Consider the following 14,589-nt stretch of genomic DNA (forward strand, 5'->3'; position numbering starts at 1 on the left):
GGACTAGGTTATTAATGTCTTCAATGAATGAGATTGGCAAGATGCTTCAGGCAGAGTCAGGACCGGTTAATCATAGTTTCTCAGTGTGTAGGTCAAAAGCTGATGCACATTATCAGTGGGCAAATCACTCAGGACAACTTGTTCCAGAGACTAGTATGTTACACTGGAAGTACTCTCCACTTCAACAATCTCAGTCTCGCTGCTGCCTTCCTCCCTACCCCATCCCAATTATTCCCTCCTCTTCAACAATCCAGCCACTATTCCAAGTCCTTGCACTGCTTTGTCATGATATTTCATGTCCCTAAACCTTACTTAATGTATTAAAACAGCACAAGTTCCTCACATACAATATCACACAAATTAAGTGTTCCTTTCCCTGCTCAATAAGTTCATAAATGTTGAATTCCGTACGATTTGTTAAAATGGTCACAATTGATAGCGATGAATTGCAGTGATTAAAAAAAAACTTATCACAGATAACTTGCAAACACATTAAACACATTAGGTACATTGGGGAGCTCAAAGGACCTCATTTTTGAAAGAGCGTTGAAGAAAACAAAAAGTTCACTTTTCAGATTTACACTCAATCCAAGGGACCTTACAAGCTATTGACTTCTCAATATTTGTAACCAAAAAAATTCAGATCTATAAACACAATTTCCAGATTAAGAATTGGCTTAGTGTTTTTTTTTCACTTCTACAGTGAAAACAAATTCTACTGTGTTTTGGGTCACTGCATTATTGCCTCAATAATGATCATTGCCTCTTCAAGTAGTGTAACTTAGAATATAGTGAACATTACATCTGTTCATCTTTCTCTCAGTGAATTATACAGCCTGTTTTGAATTACTGTATTTAAAAAAGATAAAGAATCATATATGTTTGATGGCTTACCTCTTTAGCAGGGTAAAAACAATAGTTCCAGTACCAGAAGGTTTTGGGAAGGTAGCTTTTTGACAAATGATGTTCTGGTGGAAAAGGATGAAATGTTTCTCTTTTAATTGTGTCCCTGGAATCACCAGCTTCTACGTTAACAGTTTCCATACATCTCCCCATGGCTAAATCTTCAGTAGACGTAAAATGAGTGCATTTTCCTGTCTTAAAGGCATCAACAAATCTTTTCAGTGCTTCAGTGCTCAATACATATCCAGCTCCACCACTCATGTATCCTTGCTTAACATATGGCTTGAATTTTCTTCCGAAGAATATAGGTTGGTCAGGAGAGTACTTTGATAGCAGCCAGCGCAAATTGTCAACAACCACATAAGTGTCATCATCTGCTTTCATAAACCAATCAGCTTCATTCAAGTGATGTTCATGAACATACTGAAAAGCTTTAATCGTTTTCCAAAATAATTGGTCCCTGCCTTCTTTAACGCCCAGTCCCACTGTAGGGAAATCTTTATCTTCTTCTGAGCTCATGAAAAGCACAACATTACATTTTTTGCTCCATGTGGCTTTGATATGTTTGGCCTTCGTGGCAAGGTTTTGGGGCCCAGTCATCACCCAGCACAGGATTCGCACTCTTTTATATAACTCATCTGCAACACTTCTGTTTTCATCTGGATTATACAAAGTACATACACTATTTAAAATCATTAACAAAACATTATCCATTTAAAATATCAGCTACAAACATTCAGAATATTCTGCATCCATATTGTTTCAGGTAAACTATCTAGAACATTGAAAATAAATGTAACCAAAGTACATGCAGGGGTTCCAATCATACCTGGCAGTTACTTTGCTCATGCTGACAAATTACCAAAGTTTTCCAATTGGGAAAGAAGACAAATTTTGAAATAAAAGGTTTCTGATTATTCAGTATCAACAAGTAGACTAATACACTTGCAATGATTCAGAGTTGAAAAGGGTAGGGCTAGAAAAGCACAGCAGGTCAGGCAGCATCCAAGGAGCAGAAAAATCGACGTTTCAGGATTGTGGAGGGGGAAGGGGAATGTGAGATAAATAGGGAAGTTGGATGGGGTTGGTGGTCAGGTGATAGATGGATGTAGGTGGGGGGGGGTAACTGCGATAGGTCGGTGGAGAGGAGGGAAGGACGGTGGACAGGTACGACAGGTCAAGAGGGCAGTGCCAATTTGTAGGGCTGGATCTGGGATGAGGTGGGGAAAAGGGGCGATTTGGAAGCTACTAAAGTTAATGTTGATACTGTGTGGTTGAAGGATCCCAAAACGTGGAAGATAAGGTGTTCTTTCTCTAGTTGGCAGGTAGCTTTGATTTGGCGGTGGAGCAGGCCCAGAACTTGCAATTCCCTAGGGGAGTGGCAGGATGAGTTGAAGTGGTCGACCACAAGGCGGTGAGGTTGTTTAGTGTGTACGTCCTAGAGATATTCCCTGAAACGTTCAGCAAGTTGGTGTCCTGTCTTCCCGATGTAACCAACAATTGAATGTAAACTGTACCTGCAATAATATCTCAATGCTTTTGATAAACTAAGCTCAGCAGTTTCAGTTACCGAATAAAGCATTACATCACATGAGTGTTTTGGAACAGGCAGTTATATTCATACAATCGCTTTGAAGATAATTTATTTTCAGGTAGAAATCAATTTTACTCAATTGAGCTATCACATAAGCATCTATCAGCTGATGGCATTGATTCATTCGTATAATCAGAAAAGAATCACTAAACCTCATTTATTAACCAAGTCTAAGTCACAAATTTACTTTTTCTCTTCAGTCTTTTTGTGTGAACAAGCAAAAGAGACATACTTGTAGCAGTCAAACCAAGCAAGAGAATCCAAAACTAAATGATAAAAATGTGTAAAGGAACAGAGACAATGAATTGCGTGTCCTGCGTATCACTCCAGGTAGACAGGCATGTCGATGAGGTGATTAAAAAACACATGGGCTACGTTCTTTTATTAGCTGAGGCACAGAATAGGAACAAGAAACTTAGGCTAGAACTGCATACAATATGAGTTGACCACAGATAGCGTGTGCGCTGCTTATCACTGCAGTGCATGGAGCATGCAAACACACTGGAGAAAGTACAATGGAAATTTACAAGGGTGTTGAAGGGCTGGATATTTTTAGCTGCAAGGAAAGACAGTACGGTATGCTGTTGTTTAGGTCCTAACTGACTGGATGGAACAGCCTGTTATGCTTACTGTCAGCAATCCCGTTAGATATTTAAAGTAATTGATAAAAGGATTAGAAAGAAATTAAGGATTCTTTTTAAGGATCATTTATGTTATTTTGTGTTACCAAAAACGTTGTCAACAAAAAATGGTAGCAGATACATGCATTTGTCAAGAAAGAGATACGATCAAAGTTGATCCCCTTCAAAAATCATCCTAATAGCAGTTTCAGCATACATAGAGTCACACAGCATGGAAACAGACCCTTCAGTCCAACTTAACCAGGTCAATCATATTTCCTAAATTAATCTAGTCCCACTTGCCAGCATTTGGCCCAAATCCCTCTAAATCTTTCCTGTTCCATCCAAATGCCTTTTAAATGTAGCTATTGTACACCGTCCACCACTTCCTCTGGCAGCTCATTCCGTACATGCACCTCACTCTCCACGGAAAATCTGTCCCTTCAATACCTTTTAAATCTTACCCCTCTCACCTTAAACCTAAACCCAATAAGTGCTGCCTCGCAGCACCAGGGACCCGGGTTCAATTCCAACCTTGAGCAACTGTCTGTGTGGAGTTTGCACATTCTCCCTGCGTCAGTGTGGGTTTCCTCCCACAATCCAAAGATGTGCAGTTTAGGTGAATTGATCATGTTAAATTGCCCATAGTATTCAGGGCAGTGTAGGTTAGGTGCATTAGTCAGGGGGAAATGTAAAATAATAGGGGAATGGGTCTGGGTGGATTACTGTTCGGAGAGTCAGTGTGGACTTGCTGGGCTGAAGGACTTGTTTTCACACTGTAGGAATTCTAATTCTAGTTTTGGATTCCCCTAGTCTGGGAAAAAGACCTTGACTATTCACCTATCCATGCCCCTCGTGATTTTATAAACCTCGATAAAGTCACTCCTCAGCCTCCAAAGCTCTAGTGAAAATAGCACCAGTCTATTCAGCTTCTCTCCATCACTGAAACCCTCCAACCCTAGTAACATCATTGTAAATTTTTTTGGTATCCTTTCAAGTTTAACAACATTTTTCTAACAGAACTCTAAAACTTAGTTGTTCATAAGTGAAAGGAAGAAAACCTAAGGTGGGTGTATTAACACGTGTTCTGATGCGGGTTTCAAGGAACAAAATCAAAAAGCAATTTGAGTTTAAACAAATTTATCTTAATAAATATTCCTATGGCCCGATCTGACACTCTATTACAGCTAGTGGAGAAGTTCTAATTTACTGTCGTTTGAGTTCTTCTCAATAACTATCCTGAACACTTTCTGATAAGCCAAGAGTTGTTAATGTAAAGTTGCAGTGAGATTAAAAGCATTTCAAAGATCTTGGGTTTTAGATAGCATTTGTTTAAAAGACTTGAAGTTCTCTGAATTATAATGTATCCTGAAGTCAATAATTATAGAATTTTTCCATTTCACATCAATACATATTTTATCAGAGTTCAAATGTCAATGGAACAACACTGGAGTAACACATAAAATTGGAAGGATACCTTTATGTTGACTGACATCAGCATTGAAGTTCATCTCTCCTTGAAGGTGTTGATGGTGTTGATGGTGGTGAGTGTCCTCCAAGTGGCCATGAGGGTCATTGAAAATCAGATGACTGTGCTGAGGTGCTTCTTTATTTATTGCACTAATGGCTAGATGGCATATGATGAATCCTAAGCCCAATCCACAACAAAACGTGAGCAGAGAAATTATAGACCGTGAAATTGCCATTTCCTCGTGGCAATATGCTGGGGAAAAAGAACAAAATAAATGCCACCATGAACAGATTATAGACAGCTCATTACAGGGCAACTTTTCAAATGTAACAGGCAATTAAGTGTTTGATGTTTTTCATTTAATGATTCTTATAAGAGAATATTTGCAGGGGAATAAAAGCAAAGTACTGCAGATATTGGATTTATGAAATGAAAATAAAATGCTGAAGAAACTCAGAAGGCCTGCCAGTACCTGAGGAGAGAGAAACTGTTAACCTTATAACTTCTTCAGAACTCACTTTAGAAAAAAAGTAGAGTGGAACCAAAAAGCTAAGGAAACGTTAGTCTTTAAAACTAGATGGTTTGAATATAAAAGGAAAGAAGTTTTCCTCCAGTACACAAAAGCTTTGGTTATTGTATTCATTCAGGATGAAAGTGTCTGTGACTGGGCCAGAATTTATTGCCCATTCCCAAATGCCTTGGATACAGAGATATTATAGCTAGAATGGTGCACCTTACCTTCAAAAACACATTGAATAGTAAGCCTTAGTGGGAATGTGATGCAAAAATGCCAAAATATATCAGGTCTACAAAGGTTAAATTATGAAGTATAATCATATGTAAACAGGAAAGACTTGCATTTGCACATTGCTTTCCATGAACAGATTTCACAAAACACCTTACAATTAATCTAAGTAATCTAATCTAATACAGACGTGGAAACATTATAAAAAACGGGCGGCACGGTGGCACAGTGGTTAGCACTGCTGCCTCGCAGCGCCGGAGACCCGGGTTCAATTCCCGCCTCAGGCGACTGACTGTGTGGAGTTTGCACGTTCTCCCCGTGTCTGCGTGGGTTTCCTCTGGGTGCTCCGGTTTCCTCCCACAGTCCAAAGATGTGCAGGTCAGGTGAATTGGCCATGCTAAATTGCCCGTAGTGTTAGGTAAGGGGTAGATCTAGATGTAGATGTAGGGATATGGGTGGGTTACGCTTCGGCGGGGCGGTGTGGACTTGTTGGGCCGGAGGGCCTGTTTCCACACTGTAAGTAATCTAATCTAATTAAGTGCTGTAGATATTGGCATACAAGTCATATTTGAAGATTCAAATTAACTTTCCAAGAATGGGAGTCAATCTATATGTCAAATATACGTCACTGTTTCTTCAGTATGGGCGATCATCATTTTTGTCTTTCGCTATGTATGATCTGTTCTGTGCGAGCATGTCTTAAACTCTCAAGCATCTTTGCAACACAGCCTGTATCATCTGCTTCATTCTTTGTGCCCAGTTGTAAAAGGTACTGGTAAGTGGGATAGACCTATCTAAAGTTTAAAAAAAAACTCATGTTGACTATTAATTCGAGCATAACATATCATAGCAGAAAAGTGTGTCCGACTAATTCACCAGGTATCTGCAATTATGTGATATTTTTTGAACCAGGAAAATTGTGTAGTCACTGCTGTAATCACAGTAACCAATTTGAGCAAAACACCCTCAAACAACATAGTGAGCATCTGCTTTTTGTGATGCTGAAAAAGGGATAACCACTGAGTAAACGGCTGGAGATAACTTCCAAGCTCTTCTCCAAATAGTGCCCTGGGATCTTTTACATTCATGTGAATTGGCAGATGAAACTTCAGATGAATGTCCGACAGCTCAGTACTCCCTCAGTATTACACTCAAGGTCAGCCTTGAATTTCTTTGCTCAAGGCCTGGAGTTGGACTTCAGTGAAGAACCAGCAGCAACACAGCTACTAACAATGCTTAATTTATATCAGCTTGTATCAGATTTGGCAATGTAGAAAACTTATGGAGTGATTCAGTTGAGATTTTTGGGGTTTTGAAAAAAATAGATAGAAGCCTGTTATATTGGTAGCAGAAAGTGGCAGACGAGATTGTTGAGAATAATGCCAATGTAATTAAAATTAGAGAGAGGCCCTTCAGGAGAAAAATTAGAAACTTTTTCACACAAACAACAGCAGAAATTTGTACATCCCGCACAAAGCCTCAGCATTAGGTCCCCTCAGGACATGGATGAGGATAGCCAAAAATCAACTGTCTTCATTGCCATTTCTTCAAGATCAAAGCACAATGCAGGCTCTGACTGAAGGATTGTGGCCTCTGCTGCACCAGGATTTGCACTCTGGAGGAGTGGTTGCTACTAAGCTATCATCAGCGCTTAATTTTTATGTGGTTGGACTGTCTAATTATCTACTGGGGCCCTGTGAGAAATCAACTAGGAGAAAGTGAGGATTGCAGATGCTGCAGATCAGAGTTGAGAGTGTGGTGCTGGAAAAGCACAGCAGTTTAGGCAGCATCTGAGGAGTAGGAAAATCGACATTTTGGGTATCAGGCTTCTTCTTATTCATGATGAAAGGCTTATGCCCGAAACGTCGATTCTTCTGCTCATGTGAAAAATCATCCAATCCTAAAACCACAAATGTATCGAGGACTTTACCAACAAAATTTATGAAAGGTTACACCTCTTCTTCTCTTTTCCCCATGATTAGGTTAATGCAACAGCCCAGGCAGTGGTAATTTTCCAAAATCACTAGTTATCGCAGGTGCACGACACCACCTGGTCACCACGTCAGGTTGAGAGTACCATACTAAAATGCAAATAAATTGATTAACAGGAAAGGGCTCTGGCCAATCAACGTCATATTTATCTGTGATCATTGCTGCCCAAATCATATGAGGTCAGCGGTTGGAACCCTGTGATCTTCCATGATGCCTAAATTCTTGATAATCCACTAGAACAATATGCTGAGGCAGAACTTGGATGTTAGGGAGCACCGGATATCACCCATCCTTGAATGCACACCCTTATATGACACATAGCTAGAATGAACATTTTCGCCCAGAAAGTATGCATTCATGAAATCACATACACAAACATGAATGGATTAAAGTGTTCACAGTAGCTTTGGTCTCAGGTGATCTCCTCAAAGTGTTAAGTTTAGGCTGCAAACTTGACAGCAAGGGTTGAAGTACATCTAAACTCTCCACGGTGCTTTTTAAAAGACAATGGATAGGTTAGTGAATAGGAAAGGTTTAAATTGATGTGGGCCAAGTGCACGCAAGTGGCGCTAATTTAGTTTGGGAAACTTGGACAAGTGGAACCAAAAGGTCTGTTTGCATGGTGTATGACTCTCTAACTTCAAATTGTAGTTTCAACTTTCTCTTGGGCATCTCGTGTTCACCACTCAAGTTCTTTCCACATTATTCTTTTTTGTTCTCTTTGATGCAATTGTACCTATTTCGCCTTCCATTTGTTCTGTTTCTTTTTTAAACATCATTTATTTGTAATATCTTTCAGCTTTAAGGAAAGGGCCAAACAGAAAACTTGTCTGTTCTCTTTCTGCTGACTTTCTCTGCTACTTTCAGAATTCTTGTGTATAAACTTTAGCAGAAAGAATAGAGGCGATGAATATTATTTAAGTGAAGAAAGATTACAGAAAGTTATGGAAGAGAGGGACTTTAAAGTCCTTGCCCTTGAATCACAAAAAGCTAACATCCAAGTACTGTGGGTAATAGGGAAGGTAAATAGAATGTTGGCCTTTAGGTGTTTCAAAGAAGGGAGGTTTGTTAAAACTATACGAATCGCTAGTCGACTCACAACTGGAACATAGGGGACCCAAAACTGTTCACAATCTAAGGACAGATACACTGGCAGAGGAGGCAGTCCAGAGAAGGCTCACTCAGCTGATAACAGGTATTGAGGACTGTTTTATGCGGAGAGATTGAGTAGATTGCACCTATATGTACAGGAGTTTAGAAGAGTGAGAAGTAACCTCATTGAAACATAGAAGATTCTTAAGGGACTTGATAGGGTGGATACAGAAACGTTATTTCCCTCATGGGAGAGTTTAGGACCAGGAGGCATAACCTCAGAGGAAGGGGTCTTAAATTTAACACAGAAACAAGAAAGAATTCCTTCTTTCAGAATTGAGTGACTCTGTGGAATTCTTTACTGTATAGTTTTGTTCAGGCTGGGTGATTAACTATATTCAAGGCTATATAAGAAGATAGGCACATTTTTAATGAGTAAGGGTTATGGGGAAAAGGTAGGACAGTGGAGTTAAGGATGATCAGATCAGCCTTAATCTCATTGAGATCAAGGTGTAACAGATTCGATTAGCTGACTGGCCTACTTCCGTCCCTATGTCCTATAGCTTGAAGTATTTTGTTTTTAAAATGACTTGAGTGAGCGTCCCTCAAAGCAATTTGTGAAAAATTACATCCCTAGTCCTTCAGATCGCATACCAAGGCAACTAATGATAGTCAGACTTGTTACAGTACTAAAGTTCATCATTAAAACTAGTTAGGCTCTTGATAAAGTGGTGAAATAAGAGAAACTTTCCAACTACAAACTTGTGTTTATAATATTGATACATCAAAACATTCTAAAGTCCTTCATAGGTGTGTTATCAAACTGCTATAAACCACACTAATTTCAGCCAACATGGTCCTATGAGTTCAAAAAAGCATAGGAGATGGGAGGAAGTGCACGTAAGTTGTTGTCTCCCATTCAATGATAGTTTGGAACCCTGTACTACAGTATGGGAGGATCCTGATTTGATACACTGGAGAACATCCTCATTCCAAGTTGTTTTTTCTCTTCTGAAGAACGGTCAGTGGACTTGAAATGGTATTTTTGCTTTCTCTTCATGGTTGCTGCCAGACCTGAGTTTTTCCAGCAATTTCTGATTTTGCTCTGCTTTTCAAATGATTTCTTATTTTGTCTTTTTAAAAAATAACTCTGTGGATAGAACAATGGCCTGCTTTTCTCCCCTCTATGAAATCCTGACTGATCGTTTGGTCTGCAGTCAGGATTGTGGCATTTCTTATATATGTTAAATTGAATGGGACATTTAAAATTAAGTGTTTGCAAAATGAAAATCAGTTGTAGAGTGACCAAACCTGTTCTTCAGTACTAAACAGAGTCATTATGAAATTACTTACTTGTAAGCCATTCCCATGTGAACCAGAACTCAACAAATTACCAGTTACTAGCTAAAGAACAAAAGACTAAATCAAAATTAATCAAACTATTATGATGCAGGTGGGACTTGACCCAGAAGTAGGGATACTACCATAAGAATATGGTAGTATCCCTGCACCGCCATTCAATATGATCATGGCTGATCATTCCTAATCAGTATCCTGGGGCAGAGCATTCCACACAGCCACCACTCTCTGGGTGAAGAAGTTTCTCCTCGTCTCTGCCCTAAATGGTCTACCCCGTATTTTTAAGCTGTGTCCTCTGGTTCGGCACTCACCCATCAGCGGAAACATGTTTCCTGCTGCCAGAGTGTCCAATCCTTTCATAATCTTATATGTCTCAATCAGATCCCCTCTCAGTCTTCTAAACTCAAGGGTATACAAGCCTTAGCAGAATTTTGCACATAACGTTAGCAACATAAATATTTAATCTAACCTTTTAAAGTCTGTCTTCCGGAAATGCTGCTTCTTCCATCACCAGTGTCACTGATAATCAAATACAAATCTGGAATGGGACTAAGTTATCTCAGCAAAACATTTTCCCTAGTTAATCCTTCATGAGCTGCATATGTTTTCATTGACAATACGATCACTTGTGTTGTGACACAATTTCATTTGAGTTAAAAATCACACAACACCAGGTTATAGTCCAACAGGTTTGATTGGAAGCACACTAGCTTTCGGAGCGACGTAAAGGAGCGTCGCTCCAAAAGCTAGTGTGCTTCCAATTAAACCTGTTGGACTATAACCTGGTGTTGTGTGATTTTTAACTTTGTACACCCCAGTCCAACACCGGCATCTCCGAATCATATTTCATTTGAGATATTCTATATTTAATCTCAACTGCACTGTAATGTCCATAAAAATATACCAGCATTTCTAAGTTGTGAAAAGGAGAGTACATGCACTTATTTCTTAGGCTCAGTGACTCAATGGTAGCAGCTGTCCCTCAATTCATAGATGACCTTTACTCAGGGTCATGAATATTCATTATGTATCTTCATGAGAGTGAGTAGGCCAATTCTTAATCTCACACCATCAAGCACACAGGAAAAGACATCATATAAGGTAGTGGGTTCTAGAAAACAGGAATTGCTTCCTTTCCTTACCTTCTGTGCTACTGCTATGCATAATCAGGTGCTGGGACTCAAAACATGAAATAATTAATTGAAGAATGAGGTAATTTGTATGGAAATCAAGCTGCACTACCCACATTCCTACCCAGAAGGAAAGAACATCGATTATGGGTTGTAGGTAACCCCCAGGCTGCAATATTTTTAATACAGGCACTGGAAAGACCTGTGGATCAAATCCATTAAGAATAGCCATTTCCTTTCCTGGAAGGCCAGAAGCAAACCAGTTAACTACGCTCATAAAAATTATTAAAAAGCGACAGTCAGTGAATTATTTTCTGATGCTGGTCCATAAAATTTCCAGATCAACTTGCCATAGCCACTGGGCTACCCTCATCAAATTAATCTGACTGGTATTTGCTTCACTGCTTGGTAAAATCACTTAATGTTAAGTAAGCGACCATAATTCTATTAGATTTAAAATAATGATGGAAAAGGATAGACCAGATCTAAAAGTTGAAGTTCTAAATTGGAGAAAGGCCAATTTTGACAGTATTAGGCAAGAACTTTCGAAAGCTGATTGGGGAGGGCAAATGTTCGCAAGTAAAGGGATGGCTGGAAAATGGGAAGCCTTCAGAAATGAGATAACGAGAATCCAAAGAAGGTATACTCATGTCAGGGTGAAAGGAAACGCTGGTAGGTGTAGGGAATGCTGGAAGACTAAAGAAATTGAGGGTTTAGTTAAGAAAAAGAAGGAAGCATATGTAAGATATAGACAGGATAGGTCAAGTGAATCCTTAGAAGAGTATAAAGGAAGTAGGAGTATACTTAAGAGGGAAATCAGGAGGGCAAAAAGGGGACATGAGATAGCTTTAGCAAATAGAATTAAGGAGAATCCAAAGGGTTTTTACAAATACATTAAGGACAAAAGGGTAACTAGGGAGAGAATAGGGCCCCTCAAAGATCAGAAAGGTGGGCTTTATGTGGAGCCGCAGAAAATGGGGGAGATACTAAATGAGTATTTTGCATCAGTATTTACTGTGGAAAAGGATATGGAAGATATAGGCTGTATGGAAATAAATGGTGACATCTTACAAACTGTCCAGATTACAGAGGAGGAAGTGCTGGATGTCTTGAAACGGGTAAAGGTGGATAAATCCCCAGGACCTGATCAAGTGTACGTGAGAACTCTGTGGGAAGCTACAGAAGTGATTGCTGGGCCTCTTGCTGAGATATTTGTATCATCGATAGTCACAGGTGAGGTGTCGGAAGACTGGAGGTTGGCAAATGTGGCGCCACTGTTTAAGGAGAGTGGTAAGGACAAGCCAGGGATCTATAGACTAGTGAGCCTGATGTCGGTGGTGGGCAAGTTGATGGAGGGAATCTTGAGGGACAGGATGTACATGCATTTGAAAAGGCAAGGACTGATTAGGGATAGTCAACATGGTTTTGTGCATGGGAAATCATGTCTCACAAACTTGATTGAGCTTTTTGAGAAAGTAACAGAGGATTGATGAGGGCAGAGCGGTAGATGTGATCTATAGGGCATTCAGTAAGGCGTTTGACATGGTTCCCCATGGGAGATCGATTAGCAAGGTTAGATCTCATGGAATACAGGGAGAACTAGCCATTTGGATACAGAACTGGCTCAAAGATAGAAGACAGAGGGTGGTGGTGGAGGGTTGCTTTTCAGACTGGGGCCTGTGACCAATAGCGTGCCACAAGGATCAGTGCTGGGTACACTACTTTTCGTCATTTACATAAATGATTTGGATGCAAGCACAAGAGGAACAGTTAGTTGTAGATGACATCAAAATTGGAGGTGCAGTGAACAGCGAAGAGGGTCACCTCAGACTACAACAGGATCTTGACCAGATGGGCCAATAGGTTGAGAAGTGGCAGATGGAGTTTAATTCAGATAAAGCAAATCTGAGCAGGACTTATACACTTAATGGTAAGGTCCTAAAGAGTGTTGCTGAACAAAGACTTTACAGTGCAGGTTCATAGCTCCTTGAAAGTAGATAGGATAGTGGGACTAGATTGGGTTGGGATATCTGGTCGGCATGGACGGGTTGGACCAAAGGGTCTGTTTCCATTCTGTACATCTCTATGACTCTAATTGGGCCAGTGGGCTGATGAGAGTCAGATGGAGTTTAATTTGGATAAGTGAGAGTCATTGCACTTTGGTAAAACTAACAAGGGCTGGACTTTTACAATTAATAGTAGGACACTGCGTAGATTTCAGAGCGCTGCTCCTTCGTCAGGTCGTTGTGGAGTACACAGTTGTAAGACACAGAATTTATAGCAAAGGTTTACAGTGTGGTGTAACTGAAATGATACATTGAAAAATACCTTGATTGTTTGTTAAGTCTTTCATCAGTTAGAATGACCATGATTGTTTCACTTCTTTCATATGTAAATCACAAAACTTTATTAAAAAGTTACATTCTCAGGTTAACTGTAACAATTGGTGTCAGCACAGATAAGATGATGAGATGTTGAAGGTGTTAGCCCCTCTGTTCCCTGTCTATGCCATAATGTTTAGACTGATTCTAATCTAAAAAGTGAGTTAACAGAGTCTTACATGGATTCATACATTGTACTTTGCTCAAAAAACTGCAACTCTGCAAGTACAAATTCACCCCATAAACATATATGTGTACGTGGGTTTTTTTGTGTGTGTCTGTAGGAATGTGTGTGTGTGTCTGTGGTGGGGGGTTGAGAGTGTTTGTGAGAGAGAGAGTGTATGTGTGCGTGAGTGTAAAGTGTTTAAGTCTGTGAGAGGATGCATGTGTGAATGTGGGGGTGTGATTATCTGTGTGTATCTGTGTGCGTAGGAGTGTCTGTGTATAGTGCAATGGTGGTCACCTGTAATGTGACATGAAACCAAGATTCTGATTGAGGCCCGCCCTATGGGTATCGAACTTAGCTATCAGCCTCTGCTTGGCCACTTTTCGCTGCCGCCTGTCCCGAAGTCAGCCTTGGAGGATGTCACCTGAAGGTCTGAGGTTGAATGCCCGGAAATGTTCTCCAACTGGGAGGGAATGCTGTCTGTTGATTGTTGTACTGTGCCCATTTATCCGTTGCTATAGTCTTTGCTCAGTTTCACCAATGTACCATGCCTCAGGGCATCCTTGCCTGCAGAGGATGAGATAGACAATGCTGGCTGAGTCGCATAAGTACCTGCCATGTACATGGGGGGAAAATGTCCCCAAGTGTAATGGTGGTATCCATGACCACACTCTGACATGTTTTGCAGAGCCTACCGTGAGAGTTGTATGGAGTTGTCCTGAAAGTCCTACGAACAATGATCTCTTTAAGGTATGGCGGGTTGTTTAAAGGCGAGCAAGTGTGGGGAAGGTTTTGGCGAAGTGCTCATCCACACTGATAAGGTGTTACAGGTCGTGAAGAACATGGCGCAGTTTTTCGGCTCCTGGGAAGTACTGGACAACAAAGGGTCCCTGTCAGTTGGAGCTTGTGTCTGTCTCCTGAGGAGGTGATTACGGTTCCTTGCTGTGGCATGACGGAACTGGCAATCGATGAGTTGAGCATCGTATCCCGTTCTTATGGAGGGCATCCCTGAGTATTTCCAGGTGCCCGTCACATTCCTCCTCATCTGAGCAGATCCAATGTATGCATAGGGCTTGTCCATAGGGGATGGCTGTTTTAAATATGTTTTTTGGTGGAAGCTGGAGAAATGTAGCATT

General features: G+C 40.4%; 1 protein-coding gene across 11 annotated transcripts in view; it reads right to left on the reverse strand.

Moving 5' to 3' along the window:
* Positions 1-14,589, reverse strand: part of LOC140480498 (glycoprotein-N-acetylgalactosamine 3-beta-galactosyltransferase 1-like) — a 60,515-nt gene that overhangs the window by 10,373 nt on the left and 35,553 nt on the right. For all 11 annotated transcript variants that reach the window (XM_072575441.1, XM_072575434.1, XM_072575433.1 and 8 more), the window contains 2 exons: positions 4,595-4,840; positions 895-1,562 (listed from right to left, as the gene is read on the reverse strand). In XM_072575441.1, the coding sequence (XP_072431542.1) occupies positions 895-1,562; positions 4,595-4,823 (897 nt within the window). In that variant the 5' untranslated portion in view covers positions 4,824-4,840. The remainder of the gene's footprint in view (positions 1-894; positions 1,563-4,594; positions 4,841-14,589) is intronic.

This window comes from Chiloscyllium punctatum, chromosome 8 (assembly GCF_047496795.1).
Source record: "Chiloscyllium punctatum isolate Juve2018m chromosome 8, sChiPun1.3, whole genome shotgun sequence".
Lineage (NCBI taxonomy): Eukaryota > Metazoa > Chordata > Chondrichthyes > Orectolobiformes > Hemiscylliidae > Chiloscyllium > Chiloscyllium punctatum.